Raw genomic sequence first — 27303 nt, 5'->3', positions numbered from 1 at the left:
CCACAGCCACCCCAAGGTGTGGTGGGCTCACTATGTTTCCCAAAAAATGCTATGTTCAGAGGGTTATCCACAATCTGATGTAAAATGGGGGGGGGGGGGGGCAGATCATGAGGAAATTAATCTGATTCCAGGGGATTGACACTCAACCCTCTCTACCTCCTTAGCCTCAGGTGAACCTTTCACAGGTTTCAGTGATGGAAGCAGGGGAAACAGGGTTCCAGACTGAAAAAATAAATTGGCATTATTCAAGTGTCTGATGGGGACACCATCACAACAAATGAAGACTGGTTAATTTGTCAATACATGCCATGTTACGGACTGCACAGGTTGACTGGCCAGAATGGCAAGTGGGGGGTTGGGACAAGAGATAAAGATCTTTTCACCACGTCACATTTCATATTTCATAGAGGTCAGACTGAGTCATTGGAGCCAACATGGAGAACATCCTGTTCAAATGGGAGGATCTACCAGGAGGCTGTGAATCTTTCCCATAATGTCAGACAAACATTCAATTCAATTCAACCCGGACATCGAGCTCGTCGCAGTCGGACTTCGTCCATATTATTTGCTGAGGGAGTTTACCAGTGTTTTCGCCATCACTGTTTATATTCCTCCATCTGGGAACGCAGCAGCAGCGTGTGACGTCATCCACACTGTAACTGCAGGATTACAAACACAACACCCCGGGGCCTTCATCGTCATCACAGGTGACTTTAACCATGCTTCCCTCTCATCCACACTCCCAACATTCTTCCAGTTTGTAAAATGTGCCACCCGTGACAATAAGACTTTGGACCTGCTGTATGCAAATGTTAAGGATGCATACAGCTCCACTGCCCTGCCACCACTGGGCAGATCAGACCACAACCTAGTCCTGCTCTCCCCATCATACAAGCCTGTGGTTCAGCGGCACCCAGTCAAAGTGAGGACAGTGAGGAAATGGACTCCTGAGGCCATGGAAACACTGCGTGGAGCGCTGGAGGCCACAGACTGGGATGCTCTGTATGAGCCACATGGTGAGGACATTGATGGCATGACTGACTGTGTCTCTGAGTACATTGGGTTCTGCATAGACAACACCATCCCCACTAAAGAGGTCCGCTGTTACCCAAATAACAAACCGTGGGTAACAAGCGACCTGAAGGCCCTTCTCAACGAGAAGAAGAGAGCCTTTAGATCACGGGACAGAGCAGAACTCAAACGGGTACAAAGGGAGCTAAAGCACAGCATCAGGGAGAGCAAGGACAACTACAGAAGAAAACTGGAGCACAAACTGGAGGACAACAATAGCAGAGACGTCTGGAGTGGGATGAAGGAGATCACCGGCTTCCAGAGGAGAGGTGAGGGAGCAACGGGGAATGAACGACGTGCGAACGAGCTGAACACGTTCTTCAATAGGTTCAACAACAACCCCACCACCCCCCCCCGGACCCTCCACTGCCTCCACTGCCTCTACTGCTTCTCAGAGCAACAACCCCCCACCTCCCCCCATCACCCTCTGCCCCACACCACACCCATCACCATCTCCCCCCACCCCTCCGCTGGCTTTCACCACAGACTTTTTCACACCTCCCACCCCCGGGACATCCTCACATCACCCACAGTCCCCCACCACCACCACCTCCTGCAACACACACCTCTTTGCATCACCCTCAAACCCACCACTGACATCCCCTACCCTCCAGTCTGGACTACACATCACAGCCAGCCAGGTGAGGAGAGAGCTGGAGAGGCTCAAACAGAGGAAAGCTGCTGGACCGGACCGCATCAGCCCTCGTGTGCTGAAGGCATGTTCCAGCCAGCTCTGTGGAGTCCTCCAGCACCTCTTCAACCTGAGCCTACACCTTCAGAGAGTGCCAGTGCTCTGGAAAACATCCTGCCCGGTCCCAGTGCCCAAAAAAGGACGTCCTGCTGCACTGGAGGACTACAGGCCGGTGGCACTGACCTCTCACATCATGAAGGTCATGGAGAGACTGGTATTGGCACACCTCAGACCGCTGGTGTGCCCATCACAAGACCCCCTGCAGTTTGCATATCAGCCCCATGTTGGGGTTGATGATGCAATCATCTACCTGCTGCAGAAGGCCTACTCCTCTCTGGACAGACCCAACACCTCAGTCCGGATCATGTTTTTTGATTTCTCCAGCGCCTTCAACACCATCCAGCCCAGACTGCTGAAGGCCAAACTGGAGGGCACGCGGGTGAGTGCTCCCCTCATCACTTGGGTCGATGACTATCTGACGGGCAGACCGCAGTTTGTGAGATTACAGAACTGTGTGTCTGATCGTCTGATCAGTAACAGCGGGGCCCCCCAGGGAACTGTACTGTCCCCCTTCCTCTTCACCACATACACTGCTGACTTTAAGCACTGCACTGAGTCGTGTCATCTGCAGAAGTTCTCTGATGACACGGCCATTGTGGGGTGTGTTGAGGGCGGGGGGGAGGCTGAGTACAGGGACCTGGTCGACCGCTTTGTGAAGTGGTGTGGGGAGAACCGCCTGCAGCTCAATGTGGAGAAGACGAAGGAGATGGTGGTGGATTTCAGGAGGAACAAGCCCGTGCCCTCTCCTGTCTGCATCGGTGGGACGGATGTGGAGGTGGTACCTGCATACAAGTACCTGGGTATCACACTGGATAATAAACTGGACTGGTCCACTCACACAGAGGCCGTCTACAAGAAGGGCCTGAGCCGGCTTTACTTCCTGAGGAGGCTCGGGTCCTTCAATGTCTGCAACAAGATGCTGCAGATGTTCTATCAGTCTGTTGTGGCGAGCACCATTTTCTTTGCTGTGGTGTCCTGGGGTGCGGGCATCAAGGCAAAGGACGCCAACAGACTGAACAAAATCATCAGGAAAGCCGAGTCTGTGGTTGGCTCTAAGCTTGTCACCATGGAGGAGGTGGTGGAGAACAGGATGCTGGCAAAACTGCTGGCAATCATGGACAATCCCTCTCACCCCCTCCACAAAACACTGGACAAGCTAAAGAGCAGCTTCAGCCACAGGCTCATCCAACCCCGCTGCTCTAAGGAGCGATACAGGAAATCGTTCCTCCCAACCGCAATAAGACTCTACAACTCATCTCCCTCTGTCAGAGCCACCATCACAGAACTGCACTAACATACCTGTCACCTTTGCACCATGTACCCTGCACTACACTACGTGTGTTAATTTAAACCACTTTAATATTACAGACCTTTTTATAGAATAATATTGTCTTTTGCACATCCAGTACACGTATTCTTACACTGCCAGTATATTGTATGGTCAAGTACTTATATTTATACCCTACTATATATTATATATCATATCATATTATATCATACTCTGCATATTCTCTGTATATTCTTCGGATTTACAAGTCTATATACACATATTTATACATGTGTACATGCTATTATTATATTATTATTATCACTACTACTACTACTATTATTATTATTATATATACTATTGCTGCCATTATTACTATATACTGCTATTATATTGGTATAATTACTGTCTATATAAATATATATTATGTTATATTGTATACTATATATATATATAAATATATACTGTACTAATATTCTTATATACTGTCTAACAATAACACTACCATCATATCATTATCACTATTATCATCATATTGCCACTGCACTACTTGTCTGCCTATTCATCTTGTGTTTCTGTTTTTGTTCTTTTTACCTAAATGTTTTGTTTTGTTTTGTTCTATTGCATTGTTTTGTTGTGTTCCGATACACAAGCTGCTATGACACCTTAATTTCCCTCCGGGGATGAATAAAGTACTCTATCTATCTATCTATCTTCAGCACAACTGGCCACGACACAAGGTCTGACCAGCAGATGCACAACAGGATCCACAAATCAACAAGACCACTTCACAAGACTTCAAACAGCACATCCAAAAAGGATCTTTCCCTCTTTTTCATGGACGGGTAACACAACTGGGCTTTATTATTACACTAGGCTAAGCAAAGGACTGTTTAATCCTATTTCTATTTCATGTGATGTTTATAAGTTTGACTTGTGTTGTTGTGATATTTGGTAATATGTTATTTGAAAGTTAATGTTAGTTCTGTTATGCTGATCACTTCTTTGCATCTAACTACTTTCTTTAACCTGGCACCAACATCTCACACACTCATCTCCACAAAATTAACACCTACATGTCATCTTAGCTACATGGTCTCACCACTCCAGGGGGCCTTTTGTCTTCATAGTGGCCGCCATTTTGAGTCACTCACTCACACACACACACACACACACACACACACACACCTGTATATAGTAAGCACACCTTTTGTTAGTTTTTGTGTTTATACTTGTATTATTCTCATAATAAATGTTTTTCTTCAAAACACGTCGTAGTTAATGTTGCATAAGTGTGAATTTTGCCAACCTTTACACTGTCAAGAACTCCATATCCTTCAACTTTGCTCGCTATTGATGTGGTAATTTTGGTTATAGTTATTTATTTAATTATTAATCAGAGTTCCAAATTTGTAGTCAGTAATTTCATGAGACTTATTCAATAATTTGGCTATCTTTTCCCTTCCTTTGAAGGGTGGTGCCCCAATTTATCTTTTATCAGTTTAATAATAATATTTTTAATATTAATATTTAATATTTCTCTGTTAGCCACATTTATTGAATGCCCAAAAGCACACCATTTAACATTTTTGGTGCTCCGTGTGAGGCAAAGTCATTAATAATTACATTATTTTGACGCCAGGTAGAGCAGTGCACAACACACTCCTCGAGTCATTTCCCTGTTATTCGTCTACATCTGCTCATTGAAGACACTGCAACAGCAGGGCAAAATGTTTAAACTTCAACTGTGTCCTAATCATAGTCTGCATTTAAATTGTATAAATGGAATATTTTTTACATTTCAGCTTAAGTACATCTTTTGGTTAAAGTTTTCATATAAGGCATTCTCTACCACAGCCACATACATTACAATTCACATACAATTTATTTATTTATTTTGTATTAATGTTTTGTAAAATAATCAAAAACATCTTTGGATGTTCACAGGCTTGTTCCACTGTACACACTCCTCATATGTCTCCACATATTACTTTCTCTTGTTCAAATCAGAAGGACACAGCCAGGACAAAGCTTCAGGGTCTCAGGGGTGTAATGGAGAAAGAAATTTCAATCAAGGAGAAACATGCTGAAGTTAAAACATATTTTCATCCACAGCTACTTGTTAGCCTCCATACAGGTTTCTTATACTGTCAGTGTGTGTATCAGGGCAAATTTTACCATCGCTCCGTCGTCTCTGGCCCTTCTTATGTTCTGTCGTCCGTCCAACCAGTAGACAAGGCGGTCCAGTGGGTCATAGCTGACGGCTCGGACGTTCCTCAAGACATGGATGGGCAGGATGATGTCAGGACTCTGCTCTCCTAAAACCATCCTGCTGATACTGGCCTTTTGACTGAAGAGCAGGAAACTAGAGGGAGCTGCAGACAGGCAGAGAAAGAGAGAAGGAATGAGTAAGCAGAGTGAACACAACATTCTTGCTGCCAAAACATAGGCTCAAGTTTGCTCAGTGTATATATACACATACAAAGACAAACACCACAGGACCTCTGAATTATTGTCCCTGAAGCAAAGGACTGGGTAAGAGTGGAGGCCTTAACTCTTTGTAAACATGGATAGATAGATAGATAGATACTTTATAAATCTCGAAGGAAATTCATGCTTCCAGTGGCAGTAACATACATGACTGTAACATGACTGCCTTCTCCAGAGCAGCATAAGTTATGTTACGAGCTGTAACGTAATGCTTAGCACGCATGTAACCTAAGGTTTAGAGAAATCAGTGGGTGCCAGTTTGGCTGTGTTTGAGAGTGAAGGCTGACTTGACCGCAGTCATAAAAGCTAGCCAGCAGCACTCGTGAGCTAACTTTGGGATCTGTGCGCGGCCTGCAACAGGCAAGGCAGATCTCTTTTTCTCCTGTGTAATGGTGGTCTTTCTCTAAAACTACAGTATAGCCTAAAGGAATATAAATGATCCATCACTGTGTCTAACTGCTTTACTCTGCTTCTTTCTTTCTTGTCGCTTGATTGTGTTAAGAAACTATGTTGTTGAAGGGTATACACACTACAAATGACTAGAGGTGTGCATCTTCACCAGCCTCACAATTTGATTCGATTACGATTCAGCAACGATTCGATTCACAACGACGAGGATGAGGTAAAGCTTCTTCCCATAGGCCATCCGTCTGCTCAACAGTGAGCATTGAACTGGACTATTTCAATCACCTGCACTGTAATACTGTATATACTGCAATATTGTAAATATCAAATGTTTATATTCAATACTGTAAATTTCACATGTTAATATTTAATATCTATTATTATTATTCACTGGACACTTTATAGCATTAAGGCAGAAGGCAAAATTTATTATTCTTGTAGCAGGAACAAAAAACAATTTCACTATGCATTGTATTGTGTATGTGACAAATAAAACAATCTTGAATCACTCTGACCTGCTCTCACTATAACTAATAAACACTCATCACTAGTTATCAGGACCTGATCAGTAAAATAAATGTGGAAATAAATGTAAGATATTTATTTATATTTATTTATATTTATTTCCACATTTATTTATTCATGTATGTATTTATTTATACATTTATTTATGCTTAAGTCATTTCTGGTCCTCCATAGACTCTGACAGAGACTCACACAGACCGGACCATTAATGAGCCTCTGTCTGATCCTGAAGCAGCGGCAGGACATCGCTATAATAATGAACATAGCTGTAAACATGAATTGATTATGTTCTGTCTCTGCATCAATGAAGAGTCGTCAATGTCTGCAAACCATTTTCACACCTCTGCAGCTGACATGGATAGACATTACTGTCATGCATTACAGGGCTCATTGCAGCCAATTCATGGTCAATTTAAGACAATTTAGGACCTTCATTTCTTTTATTTTAATTTAACTGTTTACAGAGCAGCGGGAAACCTGTACATCAGACATTTGTTTTTACAGCCACTCCTGGCATTCAAACCAGGGGATTTCCATTCTCAGCCACCTTGTGCTTCTCTGTACTTACAGCTACAGTTTCGTCCGTCAGGGTTCAAGGTATAGTGGGAGGCACAGCGGCACTGAGCACCAGCAGGCGTTGCCAGGCAAAGGTGGGCACAGTTGCCATTGTTTTGGGAGCACTCATTGCTACCATCCTGGCGGGATGAGTGGAAAACCAGGATGTCCAGCATTAGCTCCAGCTGACCCTGAGGACACAATGATTCAACAAAAAATAAGTACATTAATACTGCAAATTTTTATCATGTTAAAGGTGTTAAACGTGAGGTTAGTGACACCAGCGGCCATAGTCAATTGCATGGACAATCCAGAATATGTCAGCCTAAATAAATCTACTTCCCCCAGTCATATAAATAAACACATTCCCGGACTCTGGTCAAGGTGGTGGAGTTGCTGCCATTTTTAACTCCAGTCCAGCAATTAATCCTAAACCTAAACTAAGCTACAACTCATTTGAAAGTTTTGTTCTTATCTCCACACCCATCCAAGAAATCACAACAGCCAATCATATTTGCTGTCGTTTACCATGCTCCTGGGGCTTATTCTGAATTTTTAATGGTATTCCCTGAGTTTTTATCAAGCCTAGTCCTAAACACAGATACAGTTATTATTGTTGATGACTTTAATATTCATGTAGGCAACAATAATGATAGGCCTTAGGCTGTATTCATTTCAGTATTAGACTGAATTGGTTTCACAGTGTGTACACCAACTTACTCATTATTGTAACCACACACTTGACCTTGCATTATCATACAGTGTCAAAATTGAACATCTAATAGTACTTCCACATAATCCGATTCCATCAGACCATAATTTAATAACCTTTGATTTCTCATTAGCAGACTACATACCACTAATGAAAAACTAATTTTCTAGATGTCTACCTAAATTTAAGGAAATAACAATTACATTTAACCCCATATTATCCGGTGACATGACCAACAAATTCTTTAAAAACCCTGGCTCCACTGAGATTGACCATCTTGTCGATAGCTCTGTAAACTCATTACTATTAACATTAGACTCCATAGCGCCTCTGAAAAAGAAGCATGTGAAACAAATTAAATTAGCTCCCTGGTATATTCAAACACACATGAATTAAAACTAGCATCAAGAAAACTAGAAAAGAAGTGGCGCTCCAACAAGTGTGTTGAAAATCATCTAGCCTGGAAAATAGTGTTAAAGCATATAAGAAGACCCTCCACAAAGCAAGAGTGCTTACTACTCCACATTAATAGAGGAAAATAAAAACAACCCCAGGTGTCTCTTCAGCACTATAGCCAAGCTGACAGAGTCACACCTCCATCCAACCTAGTATCCCTCCTCCTCTGAACAGCAACGTCTTTATGAACTTCTTTAATGATAAAATTATCACTATTAGAAATAGAATTTACAGTCTCCTGCCCTCAGTTGACACTAATGCACCATCAAGCACAGAAATCTCAGAAGCAGCTGAGAATCGTACCAATTACTTAGACAGCATCTCTCTGATCACCCTTGATCAGCTGACCACAACAATCTCATCCTCTAAACCCACAACTTGTATTTTAGATCCCATTCCTACAAAATTACTTGGAGAAATTCTGCCCCTTATTAATAGCACTTGGATGAATATAATCAAGCTATCATTATCATCAGGATATGTACCACAGTCCTTTAAACTAGCTGTAATCAAACCCCTTCTCAAAAAACCCACCCTGGACCCGGAGGTTTTAGCCAACTACAGACCAATATCCAACCTCCTTTCCTGTCCAAAATCCTTGAGAAGGTTGTAGCTAATCAGCTCTGTGCGTTTCTCCAGGAAAGTAATGTATATGACGACTTTCAGTCAGGGTTTAGAGCTCATCACAGCACAGAGACAGCCTTGGCAGAAGTCACTAATGACCTTCTAATAGCTTCAGATTAAGGGTTTGTGTCTGTCCTTGTCCTGTACAATCTTAGTGCAGAATTCAACACTTCTGATCATCATATTTTATTGCAGAGGTTAGAACAGTTAATTGCCATTAAAGGAACCACCCTAAACTGGTTTAAATCCTAATTTGCATAAATCGATTCCAATTTGTGCAAATTAATGATGAGCCGTCTATGCACACCACGTTAACCACGGTGATCCTCAGGGTTCGGTGCTCAGCCCAATTTTATTCTCACTCCACTAGGAAACATTATCAGGACACACTGTAAATTTCCACTGCTATGCGGATAACCAGTTATACCTATCAATAAAACCAGAACAGTGTGATCAATTAACTAAACTTCAAGCATGTTTCGAGGACATAAAAACCTGGATGACCCACAATTTTCTCTTATTAAACTCAGATAAAACAGAGGTTCTAATTGGCCCTAAACATGTTAGAGATACATTATCTAGATGACATTGCCCTTGCTCAGACAGGTCCTGTCTCAAAAAGATGCAGAAAAACTAGTCCATGCCTTTGTCACATCCAGACTTGATTATTTTAATTCCTTATATTTGTAACATGGCGCCCCCCGTGGCAGACGTGTTTGCTTGCTCCGCTCCAGAATGCTGGCTTTTTTTACTTTTGTGTGTATTTTTTACTCTTTCTGCAGAGCAATAACTGTAATGCACTGCTAACATATAATAGACAGGCACTTTTAGGCATCGCTAATACAAAAAGCATTTTTGAATTTAGTGGATTTATACCATCGGAGCTTCAAGTCATTGTTCAAGTCAAGTCAAGTGTACTTTATTGTCAAAAATCAATGTAACAGGGTTAGCACAGAAGTTTGAAATTGCGTTTGACCAGTCTCCAATGTGCAAGTTTAAAACATTTAAGTAAGACATTGACAAAATCTCTCTCTCACACACACACACACAAACATTTAAATAGACATTGACAATCTCTCTCTCAAACACACTCTCACTCTCTCACACACACACACACACACACACATAGCAGCAGAAGTACAATCAGTGGTCACAAGGTGCAACAGTAAAGTAAAGTGCCAGTGGCATGGTGAAGTGACTATGGAATGTTCATGTGGTTTTCTTCAGTGTGTTGATGAGTCTGATGGCTTGTGGAAAGAAGCTGTTACTCAGTCTGCTTGTGCGGGCCCGCAGGTTGCGGTACCGCTTCCCTGATGGTAGAAGGGAGAACAGACTGTGTGCTGGATGAGTTGTGTCTTTGATGATGTTCATTGCCCGCTTGGAACAGTGTGAAGTGTACAGTTCCTGAATGGCTGGTAGGGATGACCTGATGATCTTTTCTGCTGTCCTCACCACCCTCTGCAGTGCCTTCTTGTCTGCAGCTAGACAGCTGCCGTACCAGACAGAGACGTTGCTGGTCAGGATGCTCTCAATAGCACCTCTGAAGAAGATGGTGAGGGCAGAAGTGGGGAGATCAGCTCTTCTCATCCTTCTCAGGAAGTGGAGTCGTGTCTGCGCTTTCTTGACCAGTGCAGTGGTGTTGGTAGTCCATGAGAGGTCATTCGTGATGTGCACTCCCAGGAACTTTGTGCTTTTCACAGACTCTACTGCACTGCCGTTGATGATGAGTGGGATGTGTGTTGGTTGTTTCTTTCTGAAGTCCACAGTAATTTCTTTAGTTTTGTCGATGTTGAGAAGCAGATTGTTCCTCTCACACCAGTTGATGAGTAGCTGTACCTCCTCTCTGTATGCTGAGTCATCGTTGTCTTTGATGAGGCCCACCACTGTAGTGTCATCTGCAAATTTGATGAAGTGATTCGTTTCAAATTTGGCACAGCAGTCGTGGGTCATCAGCGTGAACAGCAGGGGGGATAGCACACATCCTTGCGGCACCCCCGTGTTTATGATGGTGGTCGCTGAGGAGTTGTTTCCGACTCTGACTGTCTGCGGTCTGTTTGTAAGAAAGTCCAGCAGCCAGTTGCACAGTGAAGTGCTGATGCCTATTTTACTCAGCTTGTCCACCAGATGTTGGGGGATGACGGTGTTGAACGCAGAGCTGAAGTCAATGAACAGCATCCGCGCGTGACTGTTTTTGTTCTCCAGATGAGCCAGGCAGAGGTGGAGTGCTGTTGCAATGGCGTCATCAGTGGAGCGCTTGGGGCGGTAGGCAAATTGGTATGGATCCAGAGTAGTGGGGAGGGTGGATGTTAGGTGGGCCTTTACCAGTCTCTCAAAGCACTTCATCATGATGGGATTGAGTGCTATGGGTCTGTAGTCGTTCAGTGATGATGCCGGTGACTTCTTGGGTAGTGGTACGATGGTGGTAGATTTGAAACTTGCTGGTATGATGGCTTGGTTCAGAGAGGTGTTGTAGATGTCTGTGAGGACGTCGGTGAGTGAGTCTGCACAGTCTCTGAGCACACGCCCGGGTATGTTGTCTGGACCTGCAGCTTTCCTGGGGTTCACCTTGAGTAGGGTCGTCCTCACGTCCGCTGGGTCCAGTTGAAGTGTTGTGCTGTTGGGGTTTACGGGTTTTTTTGTGGGTGTTGTGGTGTTATTTTCTTCAAACCGGCTGAAGAAGGTGTTGAGTGAGTTGAGGAAGTCTGTGTTGTCCTCACACGGTGGGGGGGATGGTTTGTAGTCTGTGACTGACTGGATGCCTTGCCACACTTGGGTCCTTTGTGTCAGTGAAGTGTGAGTTTTTTTTTTGTCCATATGCACGCTTGGCTGCTCTCACGCCCCGGTGCAAGTTGGCCCTGGCAGACTTGAGGGCCTCCTTGTCCCCAGACTTGAAAGCAACATTTCGTGCCCTCAGGAGCTCACGTACCTCCCTGGTGAACCAGGGTTTTTCGTTTGCTCTCACTGTAATGTCCTTGATGACGGTTACATCTTCCATGCATTTTGTTATGTATCCAGTTACAGAGTCTGTGTATTCGGTGAGGTTGACGTCCTGGTTGGTGGTGGCTGCCTTCCTGAAAACCGACCAGTCTGTGCATTCAAAACAGTCCTGTAGAGCTGATGTGGAGCCCTCTGGCCAGGTCCTGATCTGTTTCACAGCTGGCTTGCTTCTCGTCAACAGAGGTCTGTAGGCTGAGATTAGCATAACAGAGAGATGGTCTGATGAACCCAGGTGGGGGTGGGGAACAGCTCTGAAGGCCTGTCTGATGTTGGTGTAGACCTGGTCAAGTGTGTTCTCTCCCCTTGTTGCAAAGTTCACACACTTGTGATAGTGTGGCATTACTGTTTTCAATTTGGCCTGATTAAAATCGCCAGCGATTATGCAGACCGAGTCCGGGTGTGTGTTTTGTAGTGTACTCACAGAATTGTACAGAGTGGAGAGTGCCTCCTTTGTGTTGGCGCTGGGGGGAAGGTAAACAGCTGTGATGTTGACGGTATTGAATTCACGCGGCAGGTAGAATGGACGGCAGTTGAGGGTTAAAAACTCAATGTTCTCTGAGCAGTGACTTGTAATGACTGCAGCGTTTATACACCAGTTGTTATTTATATAAATGCACACACCATCTCCTCGAGATTTACCCGTGCTGGCGTGGTTTCTGTCAGCGCGGAATGTTGTAAACCCATCCAGTTTAATTGCGCTGTCCGGAACGTTGTTGTGAAGCCACGTCTCGGTTAGGATGATAGCGTTGCATTCTCTCACGTTTCTTTGTGTGGTTAAATCCAGCTTGAGATAATCCATTTTATTTTCTAACGAGCGGACGTTCGATAGGAGAATAGATGGTAGTGCTGTTTTGTGAGGGTTTCTTTTCAAGCGGTGTGTGATGCCGGCTCGGCAACCTCGCCTTATCCTCCGTCCTATGCTCGGTCTCCACTGCCGCTTCTCGGAGGGTCCGTTGTCTCGGGACATTATTCCAAGACCGAGAAGAGTTTCTCGATCCGTGGCGAAGTTAACTCCGGACATATCCTTAATGCTGTTGTTGTTTCTAAGTCCCAGTAGTGTACTCCTGTTGTACGCGATTCTTGAAGACGATTTTGACGGTACATTTAACATAAAACACACATTGTTATCGGGAGCCGGCTTGGCCGCAGCCTCTTGTTAGATCGCTCCCGCAACGACCACCAAGACCCCCAGGAAGGCCCCGACGCACCGAGCTTGAGTGAGTATGCTGACCCCAGGAGAGTGCTCTGCAGACGGCGATGAAAGCGAGGCAAGAGGGGGGGGGTCCATGCTAGGCTAAAAACTCGACCACCATGCCCAGCCTCCTACTAGCCAACGTGAGGTCTCTGGAAAACCAACTGTGAGCACGGATAACATCACAGCGGGAAATAAGAGAGTGCTGCGCTCTGATTTTCACCGAAACGTGGCTTTCCGACAAAGTTCCAGAGTGCGCCATCCAGCTACAGACTCACTGCATACACCGAGGAGACCGGACTGCAGCCTCCGGTAAGACCAAAGGAGGGGGTGTGTTTGTGCTTGTCAACAACTCGTGGTGTGGAGATATACAGACGGTTTATAGACACTGTTCACCAGACGTGGAGTTTTTACTGCTGAAATGCCGTCCCTACTATCTACCGAGGGAATTCACTGCTGTGTTTCTGGCCACTGTTTACATCACCCCGCGAGCCGACTCAACAGCTGCACTAAGCAAACTCCATGACGTCATCAGCGCGCTAGAGACGGCTCACCTTGATGCCGTCCTTATCACCGCTGGAGACTTCAACCAGTGTAATTTACGGACTGTATTTCCCAAATATTACCAACACATCGATATCCCCACCCGTGATAAGAACACCCTGGATCACGTGTACAGCAACATACGCGGTGCATATAGGGCAGCCCCCCGCCCCCACTTTGGACACTCAGACCACATCTCACTGTTCCTGTATCCAGCTTACAGACAAAAACTGAAACAATCAAACTGTCACAAAGTCAGTTAAGCGTTGGACCACAGACACTGAGGGCATCCTGCAGGACTGTTTTGCTCAGACAGATTGGGATGTGTTCAAAGCTGTAGCCACAAGGGAAGACTCTTCTGTCAGCGTACAGGACTATGCTGAGTATGTGACTGGGTACATCAGCACTTGTGTAGACGACATTGTGCCCACCATACAAGTCAGGAAGTTCCCCAACCAGAAGCCCTGGATTAACAGTCAGGTACGTCAGATGCTGCGTGCTCGCTCTACTGCATTCAGATCAGGCAATGAGACTGAGTACAAAGCTGCAAAGTACTGACTGAGAAATGCCATCACAGCGGCAAAGAGGCAGTACAGAGAGAAGCTGGATGGCTTCTACTCCACTGCTGACTCCGGGCGGATGTGGCAAGGCCTACAGCACATCACCGACTACAGGACCACCACCAGCTCCATCAGCTCCACAGACAGCCTACCAGATGACCTCAACTCCTTCTACACCCGCTTCGAGACCTTCAGCTCCAGCACAGAGAGACACACAAACACCCGGATCACCAAACCCCCCTCCCCTCCACCAACAGTCTCATCAGGCCAGGTACACAGAGCTCTCATGAAGATCAACCCCCACAAGGCCGCAGGGCCAGACAACATCCCTGGGCGTGCCCTGAGAGCATGTGCAAATGAGCTGACTGATGTTCTCACCTCCAGCTTTAACCTTTCCCTCAGCATGAGCACCATCCCCACCTGCTTCAAGACCACAACCATCATTCCCCTCCCCAAAAGGAGCCCACCCACCTGCCTGAATGACTAAAGGCCAGTAGCACTCACTCCAATCATCACAAAGTGCTTTGAGAGAGCAGTGCTGGCCCACATCCAGAGCAGCATACCGGACACCTTGGATCCCCAGCAGTATGCCTACAGGCCCAACAGGTCCACCTCAGACGCCACAGCTGCTGCCCTCCACTACTCCCTCTCTCACCTAGAAAACAAGGACTCCTACATAAGGATGCTCTTTGTGGACTACAGCTCCGCTTTCAACATGGTCGTCCCCCACAAACTCATCCATAAACTCTCCACACTCGGTCTGCACCCCACCCTCTGTGACCTGCTGTTTGACTTTCTGACTGGCAGGCCTCAGTCTGTCAGGATTGGAAACAGGACTTCAGCCAGCATTATCATCAACATCGGCACCCCACAGGGTTGTGTCCTCAGCCCCATCCTTTACACCCTGTTCACCCACGACTGTGTCGCCTCCCACAAAGACAACATCGTCCTGAAGTTTGCAGATGACACCGCACTGATGGGACGCATCACTGGGGGAAACGAAGCGGCCTACAGGAGGGAGGTGGCGAGTCTGGTGTCATGGTGCGAGGACAACAACCTCAACCTCAACACTGACAAGACCAAGGAGCTGATAGTGGACATGAGGAAGGAGAGGAGACCTCATCAACCCCTTTTCATCCGGGAGCTTGAAGTTGAGAGGGTGAGCAGCTTCAAATACCTCGGGCGTCCACTTCAGTGAGGACCTCACCTGGACATTAAACACAACACAGCTGGTCAAGAAGGCTCAACAGCGGCTGTACTTCCTGAGGAGGCTGAGGAAGTTTGGGATGTCTCCTTAGATCCTCAGCAACTTCTACAGCTGCATCAGCGAGAGCATATTGACCAGCTGCATCACCGTGTGGTACGACAGCACATCTACTATGGACCACAAACGCCTGCAGAGAGTGGTGAGGACAGCAGAAAAAATCATCAAGACCTCACTGCCCTCTCTGCAGAGCATTCACCACCGCAGGGTTCACAGGAGAGCTGCCTCCATTCATAAAGACCCAACATGGACTGTTCACACTTCTACCCTCAGGCAGGAGGTATAGAAGTGTTAAATGTAGGACAACCAGACTCAAAAACTCTTTCTTCCCCACTGCCATTAGACTCCTCAACAGCTGACAGGACTGTATTCCATTTGTACTGTCTAAATTTATATTGTATACAATTTATTTAATTTTTGACTGTTACTGTTCAATTTACACTGCTCAGTTTTGCACAATCCTCACCTTATTCACCTTGTTTCTGCCTTATTTTTAACATGTTCATAGCCTTATTGTATTTTATGTAAATATTCTATTCTTGTGTAAATTTGGTTGGTATTCCAGAAAGGACAGCACAAGAATTTCAATTCATAGGGAAACGTGTGTTCTCTGTGTATTTGACAATAAAATATTTGAATCTTGAATCTTATTATCATGCTCTAGCAGTAAGTCGTTAAAGACCCTGCAGCTTGTCAAAAATTCTGCTGCACGTGTCCTGACAAGAACCAGGAAAAGAGACCACATGTCTCCTGTATTTGCTTCATTACACTGGCTTCCGGTTAAATCGAGAATAGAATTAAAAATTATCCTCCTCACCTCCAAGGCCCTTAATAATATTGCACCATCATACCTTAAAGAGCTCATAGTACCTTATTTCCTCCACTACTCCCCATAATTCAGGTTTACTTAAACCCTAAAGTATCAAAAAGTAGAGTAGGAGCCAGAGCTTTCAGCTATCAGTCTCCTCTCCTGTGGAATCATCTCCCAGTTTCAGTTCAGGAGGCATACACCCTCTCTACATTTAAGACGATGTAGAGTGGATCCTGATGGCGACAGTGGATCATAGTGGTGCAACGGATCATCATTGATCCATGATCTGTTCGGATCAATATCTTCAGTTCGGCACACAAAAAAAAAAGTTCTGCGCATGTTCAGTCCACACACAGCGTGGTCATGGCAAGCAGAGGAACGGAGGAGGTTGAACGCCCCGCGTCATTTAAATCCCCTGTATGGGAGCATTTTGGCTTCCCTGTCAAATATAATGATGAAGAAAAGAAGTTAGTGGATAAAACCGTGACGGTGTGTAGGCACTGTGGCACAAGAAAGCCATATGACAGACACATCAAGCATGGCCACGCATTTGAAGCGACATCACCCCAGTGTTTCACTGACAGGAGTGAAAACGAAGGCTGCTCAACGACCGCATATCACCACGGCATGTATACAGCCCCTTGTTGCACAATCTGACCGGGTTAAAGCCATCACAAACGCTATCGGTGTGTTTATAGGTGCAGACATGAGGCCATATTCGGTTGTGCAAAACGCATGCTTTAAACACATGCTGAAAGTGCTTGAGCCAGGTTACGACACCCTGTCACGCACCCAATTCAGCGAAAAGATTGTGCCAGCTCTTTATGAGCAGGGAAAGAAAAAAGTTGTGGATGAACTATTTCGAGCATACTCTGTTGCGCTCACGACAGACGGGTGGACGTCCAGGGGAACAGAGAACTATAGCAGGGGACATAGTGACTGCAAAGAGGTCCACACTCTCCCCAGACACTTTTAGTTGATATTATATATTTTAATTTAATAATTTAAAAGTGTTAATAAACGAAAACACAAAACTTATGTTTATTTGTCCAGTCTTTTTTTTTTTTTTTTGCGGATCCGAGAAACGATCCGAACCGTGAGTTTTTTGATCCGTTGCACCCTTAGTGGATCATGATGATGGCTTATGATGGTGTATCCTGATCGTGGTGGCTGCTGATCGTGGACTATGACTACAACAAGACTGCTTGATATACAATATGTCCCTTCAGATACTCAACCATTACTGACATAATTCCTCAATTCATTTATCTTCGATCATGATACAAACTATTTACTCTAACCAATGCTGTAATTTCTCTACTATTTCTCTGATGTTCTCCATTACACGTGGCATCTATTGCAGTCCATCCTGATAGAGGGATCCCTCACGTGTCTCTCTCTGAGGTTTCTACATTCTTTTTCCCCTATTAAAAGGTTTATTTTTGTGTATTTTTTTCTTTCTCCTGTTGAGGGTTAAGGTCAGAGGAATTCACACCTTGTTAAAGCCCTTTGAGACAAATTATGATTTGTGAATATGGGCTATACAAATAAAATTTGATTGATTGAAAGGGATAGTTCACCAAAAACATTTAATTTACTGATTATCGAGCATTTATAGCTGTGCTTAGGTGTGTGAGTCATGCTGCAATCAAACACTAGTGGAGCTGATAGATGTTGAAGAGCTATTACTTTTTCTCAAAGAACTGCAACACAAATCTTTGGGAAGGTGCATGTCAGGGTACAGCATAGGGCTCTGCATAAGGTACACGTCTATGCGTAGGCTACAGTGTAGCTTTGTTGCAGAAGCATGAAGTGGGCTTTAATGTTAAAGCAAGTAAGACATGATATAAATTTCACCGGTCGACTTCACCAATTAGTGGAAGAGACTAGAGATTGGACGTGCTGACATATTGCCGTGAGCATATTGTGTCACTTGTCAGGGTGTTAGCTGGTGTCTGTTGTATCGATCTCTTCTCCTCTTAGTCGCTCCCTATTCTGCTAATATCTATCACTGAGGCTGATTTGGAGTCACATTCACAGTTGTACTGTTCTTTACACACACCTTTCCCTCTCTTAATTAACTAGTTCGCTAATTCACTGTGATTTAGGTTAGGTTAGCAACTTAGCATTAGCAGCTAACAATGGCTTGTCCCTCTCACTCCTCTGCTCTCTCCTGCTCAGTGTGCTTGATGTTTAGTTACTCCTCTGCCTTCTTTAGTGATAACGGTATGTGTATTAAATGTAACTTATTTGCCAGGATGGAGGCAAGGATTAGCCATTTTGAATTGCGGCTCTGCACCATGGAGAGTAAATCTTTAGCTGATGTAATTAGCCAGTCTCCGGTAGCCGGTGCGAGCCAGGTAGCTGTAGCTTCTCCTGCCCCCCCAGCAGCCCCCGAGCAACCAGGTGACTGTGCGAGATAAGAAGCGTAGCCCTAAACTGAAGACCCCGGTTCACCACCAACCTGTTCACGTCTTGTATAAATTTTCCCCACTCAGTGACACACCAGCTGAGGAACAAACTCTGGTTATTGGTGACTCTATTTTGAGAAACTTGAAGTTAGCGACACTAGCGACCACAGTTAAATGTTTTCCTGGGGCCGCAGAGCAGGCGACATAGAGTCCTATTTAAAACTGATGGCTATGTGTAAGCGTAAGTACAGTAAGATTGTTATTCATGTTGGCAGTAATGACTGATGTAGTTGGAGGTCACAAAAATCAATTTTGATTTGGTGTGTACATATGCAACGACAATGTCTGATTTGGAGACATTGTATTCATCCCATTTTGGATGGAGCAGCTCTCATATCTAATAACATGACAACATCAGTCAATACCCTGACAATCCAGAGTTGAGATCAGGAGGCAAAGTCGCAGTCTTACAAACAGTCACCCTCACAATATCCTATAGAAACTGTGTCTGCCCCCGACCACCTAAATTCATTAAATCAAAAGTAAACAGGAAGAGGGGTAATACATTCAAACCTAATAAAAGTTAACACAGCCAATATGTCGGTAACAAAGACAGAGGTATAAAATGAGGTTTATTAAATATCAGGTCACTCAATACAAAATTCTTACTTATGAATGATCTGATTATTGATCATCAAATCAATCTATTGTTTCTATAATAGAAACCTGGCTGCAAGATAGAGAATATGTAGGTTTAAATGAAGCAACGCCTCCAACCCATATCAATACTCATACTTTTCGAAGCACGAGCAGAGGTGGAGGGGTTGCAGCAATCTCTAAATCTGATTTATCTATCAACCCTTACCCGAAATAAAGTTATAATTCCTTTGAAAATCTTATAATCAGCCTTATAATCTTAAATCTATCAGAACTAGTTCTTAGGACAAATAAAATCATTATAGTGGGTGATTAAAACATTCCTATAGATGTTGTCAACGACAGCCTTAGTTCAGCATTCAACTCAATAATAGACTCGATTGGTTTCACTCAACATGTGAATAAAGCCACTCACTGTTTAAATCACACTCTTGATCTTGTTCTGACATATGGCATAGACATTGAACATTTAATAATATTTCATCAGAACCCTCTTCTGTCTGACCACTTTTTCATTACATTTGAATTTAGAATTATTAATTACACAGATTCTGGACAGAGGTTCTATTATAGCCGGTGTTTATCTGATACAACTGTGAACACATTTAAAGAACTGCTTCCTTCTCGACTAACCTCTCAGCCATGTTTCAGTACAATACAGGAAAGCAAAACTTTACTGCCAAACTAGTTGATAACTTTGTTAATAGTACAGCAGCCTCATTAAAAACAACCCTTGACGCGGTCGCCCCGCTAAAAAAGAAGAAAGTAAATCAGAGGAGATGAGCTCCATGGTATAATTCTCAAACACGTGTTTTAAAACAAACATCACGGAAGCTAGAAAGGAAGTTCCACCAGTCAATGTGACTTTCACCTAGCCTGGAAGGATAGCCTGATAAATTACAAGAAAGCACTTAGAAATGCCAGAACCTCTTATTATTCATTAATAATAGAAGAAAATAAGAACAACAAGAACCCCAGGTTCCTCTTCAGCACTGTAGCCAGGCTGACAGAAAGTCATACCTATACTGACCCATCTCTAGCAATGATTTCATGAGCTTCTTGACAAATAAAATTATAACCATAAGGGATAAAATCCACCACCTCCTCCCAATGAATAGCACATGCATAGATACATTGTCTGTTCCTGAAACCATAGAACCAGATTTATATTTGAACCATTTTTCCTCTATTGATCTTCCTGAACTGACCTTATTAGTTTCATCATCTAAACCAACAACTTATCAATTAGACTCTGTCCCAACTAAACATTTTAAGGAAGTTTCCCCCCTTATTGACAGTTCCATATTAAATCAGATTAACATGTCTTCGTTAACCAGCTACGTACCACAAGCTTTTAAGGTAGCTGTTATTAAACCTCTGCTTAAAAAGCCTACACTTGATCCAGAGGTTTTAGCTAATTATAGACCCATATCCAACCTGCCCTTCATTTCCAAAATCCTAGAAAAAGCTGTTGCTAACCAGCTGTGTGATTACTTAGATAGAAACGGTTTGCTGGACAAATTCAGATTTAGAATCTATCACAGCACAGAAACATCACTATTGAAAGTCACTAATGACCTTTTTAAGGCATCAGATGATGGACTTGTCTCTATACTTGTCCTGTTGGATCTTCGTGCAGCATTTGACACCACAGATCATACTATCCTCTTAGAACAAGACTAGAACAACATGTAGGGATCAAAGGAACTGCACTAGACTGGTTTAAATCATATTTATCAGATAGATTTCAATTTGTTAACGTCAACAATGACCCCTCCATGCACATGCAAGCTAGTGATGGGGTTCAACAAGGTTCTGTCCTTGGACCGATACACTTCACCTTATAAATGCTCCCCTTAGGCAACATCATCAGAATGCACTGCATACACTTCCATTGTTACGCAGATGAAACCCAGCTGTGCATTTCTATGAAGCCTGATGAATCTAATCACTTAGTTCAACTTCAGGAATGTCTCAAGAACATCAAGGCATGGATGACCCAAAACTAATTCCTTCTAAATGCAGACAAAACTGAGGTCACTGTAATTGGCCCTAAACATCTCAGAGAAACACTATCTGAACAGATAGTTAGAACCTTGGAGTTATGTTCGACCAGGACATGTAATTTGACCAACATATAAAACAAGTCTCTAGGACAGCTTTCTTCCACCTGTGCATATTAAGAACATTACAAACATCCTGTCTCAGAAGGATGCTTTGAAACTCATCCACACATTTGTTACGTCTAGACTAGATTACTGTAATTCTTTATTACCAGGATGCCCCAGGAAATCTGTAAAAAGTGTCCAGTTGGTCCAAAATGCTGCCGCACGAGTGCTGACAGGAACTCGCAGGAGAGATCATATAAGAGTAGAACAGGAGATAGAGCATTCAGCTACCAGGCTTGTCTCCTGTGGAACCAGCTCCCACTCTGGATTCAGGAGGCAGACACCAACTCGGCATTTAAAGTTAAACTTAAAACGTTCCTTTTGGATAAAGCCTATAGTTAGGTCTGGATCAGGTGAGTCCTGAACCATCCCTTAGTTATGCTGCTGTAGGTCTAGACTGCTGGGGGAACTCCCATCATGCACTGAGCACCTCCCCCCACATTCATTAATTGATTTATTGTAGTACATGTCAATGACTATTTCACTTTGTACTTCCATAGTCTCTCTCTATCTTTTTCTCTCTCATTGCAGATATCTCTGACCCTGGAACTGCAGGACTGCAACTATTACTATTATTAAAAACAATATTTCAGTAATTAAATATTATATGAATTGTGACTGTTATCAATAATAATTAATAAGCCTCTACACTGTTATTGTTTACATTTTAACTCAGCATTTAAAGTTAAACTTAAAATGTTCCTTTTGGATAAAGCCTATAGTTAGGTCTGGATCAGGTGAGTCCTGAACCATCCCTTAGTTATGCTGCTATAGGTCTAGAATGCTGGGGCAACTCCCATCATGCACTGAGCACCTCCCCCCACATTCATTAATTGATTTATTGTAGTACATGTCAATGACTATTTCACTTTGTACTACCATAGTCTCTCTCTATCTTTTTCTCTCTCATTGCAGATATCTCTGACCCTGGAACTGCAGGAAAACAACTATTACTATTATTAAAAACAATATTTCAGTAATTAAATATTATATGAATTGTGACTGTTATCAATAATAATTAATAAGCCTCTACACTGTTATTGTTTACATTTTAACTAGTCAGATCTGATACCTGATGGTGCTCAAGTGTTCCCAGTCTTCCTCCCCCTCCTCACTATCACTCTCTCTTCTCTACCCTCTTTTCCACCGATCTCTCCTCTCCCCCCTTTTTTCTCTGCTCGCCCCAACTGGTCAAGGCAGATGACCGCCCACATTGAGCCTGGTTCTAGAGGTTTCTCCCTGTTAATGAGGTAGTTTTTCTCTCCACAGTCGCCAAAGTGCTGCTCATTGTGGGAACTGTTGGGTTTCTCTATATTAATATGATTTTAAGGTCTTGACCTTCTATGTTAAGTGCCTTGAGATAATGTATATTATGATTTGGCGCTATACAAATAAAGACCCCAGACTTTAATGAAAGCTGATAAAAGTACAAATTAGGAACACAAGAAGAGCATTGTTAAAATATTTTGGAATTTGTGGAAACTTGACACACAATTTTGAACTGGTTCCAAACCTGCAGCACCACAGTGCGGTTGAGCCCGCTGCGTTTATCTGCTCGCTCAATACTCCGCAGATTGAAGTCTGTCCAGTAGATAAAATCTTGGTATTGTGTCAGACCGAAGGGATGAGGGAGGTCATCTACTATGATCTCTCTTTGAAGGCCTGCAGAGGATAAGACAACCTTTATTATCATCTTCTCATCAACAATGTCATCTTCCAAGCATCAAGTAACACCATAATTAAGGACTTGAAGTACATAGTCATCAGATTAATTGTTTTGCGAGATAATCAGCATTGGCCAATGCCTGAACTCACAAGTCCACACACCAGTAGGTAGCCTTTTCAGTGAGGCTGCTAATGACCCATGGGTCAAACAACTTTCGGCATTTTATTTTTATTTAATAAAAAATAACTATTTTTTTTTTTTCTAATTTCACCCTTGTTCTGCTCCTGATCTAACTGAGCAGATGAGGGAGGTATGTGTGGAAGTCAACACTCTTCCAATATTGCTGCAAAATAAAAATGTAATTTTTGTAAAAATGACAAGGGGTTGGAGTGGAGGAGTATTCAAGGGTCTGCAGGATCCATAAGTGTGAATGTAATGTAATACATTCTGTTAAAAATAATTTGATTATATCCATTTGTGGTATTAATTACATTTGTTGTGATCTGCTTATAGGTGCCCTGTTAGAATGTTAGTGTGTGAATCCAAACCTTGCAAGTTGGTGCTTTCTATCATGCATGTGTCGAAGTCGGTCCAATAGAGTCGATGGTCTACATAGTCAATGGTCAGTCCGTTTGCCCGGCCAACTTTATCAACCAAGGTCATGATGATGCTGCCGTCCATGTATGCTCTGGCTATACGAGGTCGACCCCCCCACTCTGTCCAGTACATGTAGCTGCAGAGACAGAACATTGTTTTAGTCTGGGACACACATGAGACAGACATTCACCCTAAGGGCGATGGTGGTTTAACTAAATCTAAAAAAAAAATTGTGATTCAGATTTTCCCAATTCATCATTAATCGTTAATAATAATAATAATGACATAAAAGGTCTTTGTTTTGCACTGCTTCATAGTAGAGCTGTGTGCAGCGCTCACTGCTTCACTTTTAGCACATAAACATTTAGACACACACACAAAGAGGGGATCAAAGGGTCTCAGGTGTATCACTCAGTAATGACTATGGAGTTTCAAGTTAGGCCAATATGAGAACCCATTTATTATATGCAGTATTACCCTTTAGCTGGGTGCAGTGCCAGTGAGCGAGGGTTGTCCAATGATCGCGGGTTGTCGAGATCCTTGCAAACCAGAACCTGCCGGTACTGGCCGTCCAGCCTGGCCACCTCGATACGGTTAGTGCCTGTGTCGGCCCAATAGATGTTACGACCCATCCAGTCAACTGCCATGCCTTCTGGGTAGTCCAGTCCAAACTCTATGACATGTGCTACTGAGCTGCCATTCATATATGCTCTACTAATTGTCTAAAAAAAGGAGAAAGGTGTGAGACGACAATTCCCATTCAGAGATCAATACAAAATCATGGATGTAGCAAAATACTAAATAAGAAATTAAAATCACTGTCCAACTAACTTCCGGTGAAACAAACATCAAACTGCCCCAACACGCATTCTGACTTCTACTCATTTCAAATCAGATTTTTTCAATACATGTTTGTTTCAGGTAATCTGACCCAATTTAAATTCAATCCAAAAAGTTTAGTTTCCACAGCCTGGCTCACCTTGGCCTGTATGTCAGTCCAATATATTCTCCTTTCAGAGACGTCAAAGTCTAGAGCTGAGGCTTCTTTAACTCCCGTCAGAGGAATGGCCACGTCGTTGCTGTTGGTGCCCAAAGAGATACTCCTGATGTTGTCCCTGGAGAAAAAAGCACTTATGAAATGTTTTCTAGTCCAATGTAAGACCTCTACAACACTAATTATTTAATTTTTCACACCCATTTATCATTGTCCTAGTCATAAAAAGGGAAAATACTTTAGCTGAGGCTGAGACCATCAAAATGGACATGAATCAAAATCAAGACTGAGACGCTGAAAGAATTAATGGAACAATAACAAAAGAATGGCCATTCTTTATTCTTCCCACTTTTGTCTAGCCCTACTGGATTGTCACTTACTTGCATCAAATATATGATATAATCTCTGTGTATTAAAAAAAGAGAATCTGCCCGATAAAAACCCTGTTTGATCGGATGTCTTAATGAGGATAAATGCCTGCCTAGCCTAGTGGCCAGCATTCTTGTTACCACTTTCTGATGTTTAATAGACTGAGGGGCCTATATGCCAGCAGATCTGAATCATCTCTCCCTTTCTTTAGTATTAGACAAATGTTGTTGAAATATCACATCGGCTATTGAATGTTTAATCATTCTAAATAGCAAGGGGGCAATGAAGTCACTGTAAGACTTAAAAAATTCTGCCTTACCGCTTGGAAATGATTTAATTTAATTTCACAAACAGTAAAATTTGTATCTAGATCAAGTTTAGCAGAGTCACTTATTTGAGGTAATTCAACAGAATCCAGGAATTTCTCGATATCTTCATCAGATGCATTACAGCTAGAAGTGTATAACTTTGTATATATCTCTCTAAAATATTCATTTATATCACATGGATTAGTAAAAGTCTCACCAGTGGAAGACTTGAGTTTAAGAATGGACCTACTTGCCTGTGCACCCCCTCTCAGCTTAAGTATTTGCTTATTAACCTGATCATTCAAAACTATGTTATATTCACACTTCAATTTTGTAATATAATATAGATGTTTCATGGGCTGAGAGGAATAGTATGCCTTCTCTGCTTCAGAGAGCCGCACCTGCAAGGCCTTTATGCCTTTCCTTCTCCTTCAAAGCTTCTTATGAGATTATTTTTTCTCTTACCACAGCCTTGAAAGATTCCCCTAAAATATAATCTGAGACAGCCCCATTATCATTGGTTAACAAAAAATAATTCATGGCTACCTTTATATAATCATTAAAATGACCGTCTTGTATCAATATAGGATTAAATCACCAAGAATACAAAGTTTTGGGTAAAGACCAATTAAAGGACATGGTAAGAGGGCTGTGGTCAGAGATTAAGATTCCCTGCTATTTGGTTTGTATTACATTTGAGCTCAGCTTAGAGTGAATAATAAAATAATCAAGGCGGGTGTATGTTTTATGCACATGAGAAAAATGAATATTCTTTATCAGTTAGGTGCTGTTTTCTCTATATATCTACTAAATTAAAGGATTTAATCAAATTATTAAATGTGCCGACTGAATTAATAGATGGTAGAGATATGGAATGGCTATCGAGATATGGATCTAGGTAACAATTATAGTCACTGCCTATAATTGAGTAGAATTCAGATCAGGTAATAAATTGAAAGCCTTTTGAAAAAATTCAGGGTCATCAATATTATTAGGATGCCAAACATTGGGCTATTTCAGCTGGCGTCTTAGCTTAGCAGCTCAGCTCAGCTTTCTGTCTCTGTCCAGCGTGTCTCCTCGAGGCAGCTCTGTGGCAGCCTTTTGTACCAGAGGATCAATCAGCTGAGCTCTCACCTGCGCTGATTGATCCTCTGGTCCAGGTGAAAGTGCTCTCCCAGCTACCTCCACCGTAGATTGCGAGCATGTCTTTTTTGCACTGCAATTTGACAGGTAGACGTACCTGTTAGTGAAGAGCAAGAAGGCCTCAGGCACCACACAGTCCTGCAGGTTTGAGAGGAGCTCCATGCCCATGGGGCAGGCACAGCTAACAGTCTGTCGGTGCCAGAAACACAGATGGCTGCATCCACCATTATCCACTGCACAGCCATTTGTACCTGGAAACATTTTGAAAGATGCAACTTCTAACTATTTAAATTTAATTTCACATTTTTCTTTGCAGGTTCTGCTGCTGTTCAAAAATCACTTGAAAACCTGTCCTCCTTACCATATGTCTCTGTCACTTTAGTGGCCTTCAGTCCCATTAAATCCGGCAGCTGATCAATGATGATCTCTCGTACCGCCGTGCCTTTGTGGACCCTCTCAATGCTGCGTCTCTGCCAGTCAGTCCAATAGATGTAATCACCCAACAGAGTGAAACCAAAGATATGAGGTAGTTTGTCCTCTAGTAGAGTCTGTCTGTTACTGCCATCCACATTGATTACCTACGACAGAAGTACAGGGAGGAGGCAGGGAAAGGTTTAGAACTTTTTCAAGGCAACAGAACACATTTAAATCTGATTCTTAAATTCAACATACAGAACATAAACTAAAAATAAAAAACTGACCTAATCTAGTGTGCCAAAGGAGGTTGTGACCACCTAACCTATGTCTCCTTTATCACAACAACACAC

At 43.1% G+C, this 27303-nt stretch overlaps 1 protein-coding gene across 2 annotated transcripts in view; it reads right to left on the bottom strand.

The window, feature by feature from the left end:
* lrp5 (low density lipoprotein receptor-related protein 5) overlaps positions 1 to 27303 on the bottom strand; it is a 107719-nt gene that overhangs the window by 8947 nt on the left and 71469 nt on the right. For both annotated transcript variants that reach the window (XM_069532458.1, XM_069532459.1), the window contains 8 exons: positions 26898 to 27114; positions 26634 to 26787; positions 24702 to 24837; positions 24200 to 24444; positions 23674 to 23858; positions 22973 to 23121; positions 7078 to 7255; positions 5268 to 5464 (listed from right to left, as the gene is read on the bottom strand). In XM_069532458.1, the coding sequence (XP_069388559.1) occupies positions 5268 to 5464; positions 7078 to 7255; positions 22973 to 23121; positions 23674 to 23858; positions 24200 to 24444; positions 24702 to 24837; positions 26634 to 26787; positions 26898 to 27114 (1461 nt within the window). The remainder of the gene's footprint in view (positions 1 to 5267; positions 5465 to 7077; positions 7256 to 22972; positions 23122 to 23673; positions 23859 to 24199; positions 24445 to 24701; positions 24838 to 26633; positions 26788 to 26897; positions 27115 to 27303) is intronic.

Source organism: Paralichthys olivaceus, chromosome 10, assembly GCF_024713975.1.
Source record: "Paralichthys olivaceus isolate ysfri-2021 chromosome 10, ASM2471397v2, whole genome shotgun sequence".
NCBI lineage: Eukaryota > Metazoa > Chordata > Actinopteri > Pleuronectiformes > Paralichthyidae > Paralichthys > Paralichthys olivaceus.
This window is presented reverse-complemented; position numbering and strand designations above follow the sequence as displayed.